The sequence below is a fragment of the Penaeus monodon genome, chromosome 33 (genome assembly GCF_015228065.2).
Source record: "Penaeus monodon isolate SGIC_2016 chromosome 33, NSTDA_Pmon_1, whole genome shotgun sequence".
NCBI lineage: Eukaryota > Metazoa > Arthropoda > Malacostraca > Decapoda > Penaeidae > Penaeus > Penaeus monodon.
The window spans coordinates 29063638-29064017 of record NC_051418.1 but is presented as its reverse complement, the minus strand read 5'-3'; the positions used below and the strand labels follow the sequence as shown (position 1 = coordinate 29064017).

At 34.2% G+C, this 380-nt stretch overlaps 1 protein-coding gene across 1 annotated transcript in view; it reads right to left on the bottom strand.

The window, feature by feature from the left end:
• LOC119594207 (immunoglobulin-binding protein 1-like) overlaps positions 1 to 252 on the bottom strand; it is a gene marked incomplete in the record, with an annotated part of 9232 nt that extends 8980 nt beyond the window's left edge. Inside the window, 1 exon segment of the mRNA XM_037943278.1 lies at positions 101 to 252. Coding sequence (XP_037799206.1) covers positions 101 to 214 — 114 coding nt within the window.
• Positions 253 to 380: the final 128 nt, after the last annotated feature.

The window sequence follows — 380 nt, the reverse complement described above, 5'->3', positions numbered from 1 at the left end:
ATAAAATCATAAGTTAAAAGAGGTATGACTCAGTACCATCACCGAGTCCTTCTTACCCTAAAAAACTGTACTTATACTTGACATTCCACTAAAATCTAACCTGTAGCTCGTCTGAATTCGTCGGCAAATCTGATTTATCAATCTCTTCATACAATCTGAGAAACTGGTCAAATAACGAAGAGACCGTCGGATATTCACACTTCTCCTCTGCCATGATCGTAAACAATGGCAGGAAACGAGCCTAAACAGGGTATCTCTGTCAAGAAAAGAAATTACAATAAACTCAATATCATAATGAATTTACGTGCTTGTAATATGAATTTCTTTGGTAATCATTATTTATTTTCATGAGTTTGATAGCTCTTTAAGTGAAAATATGT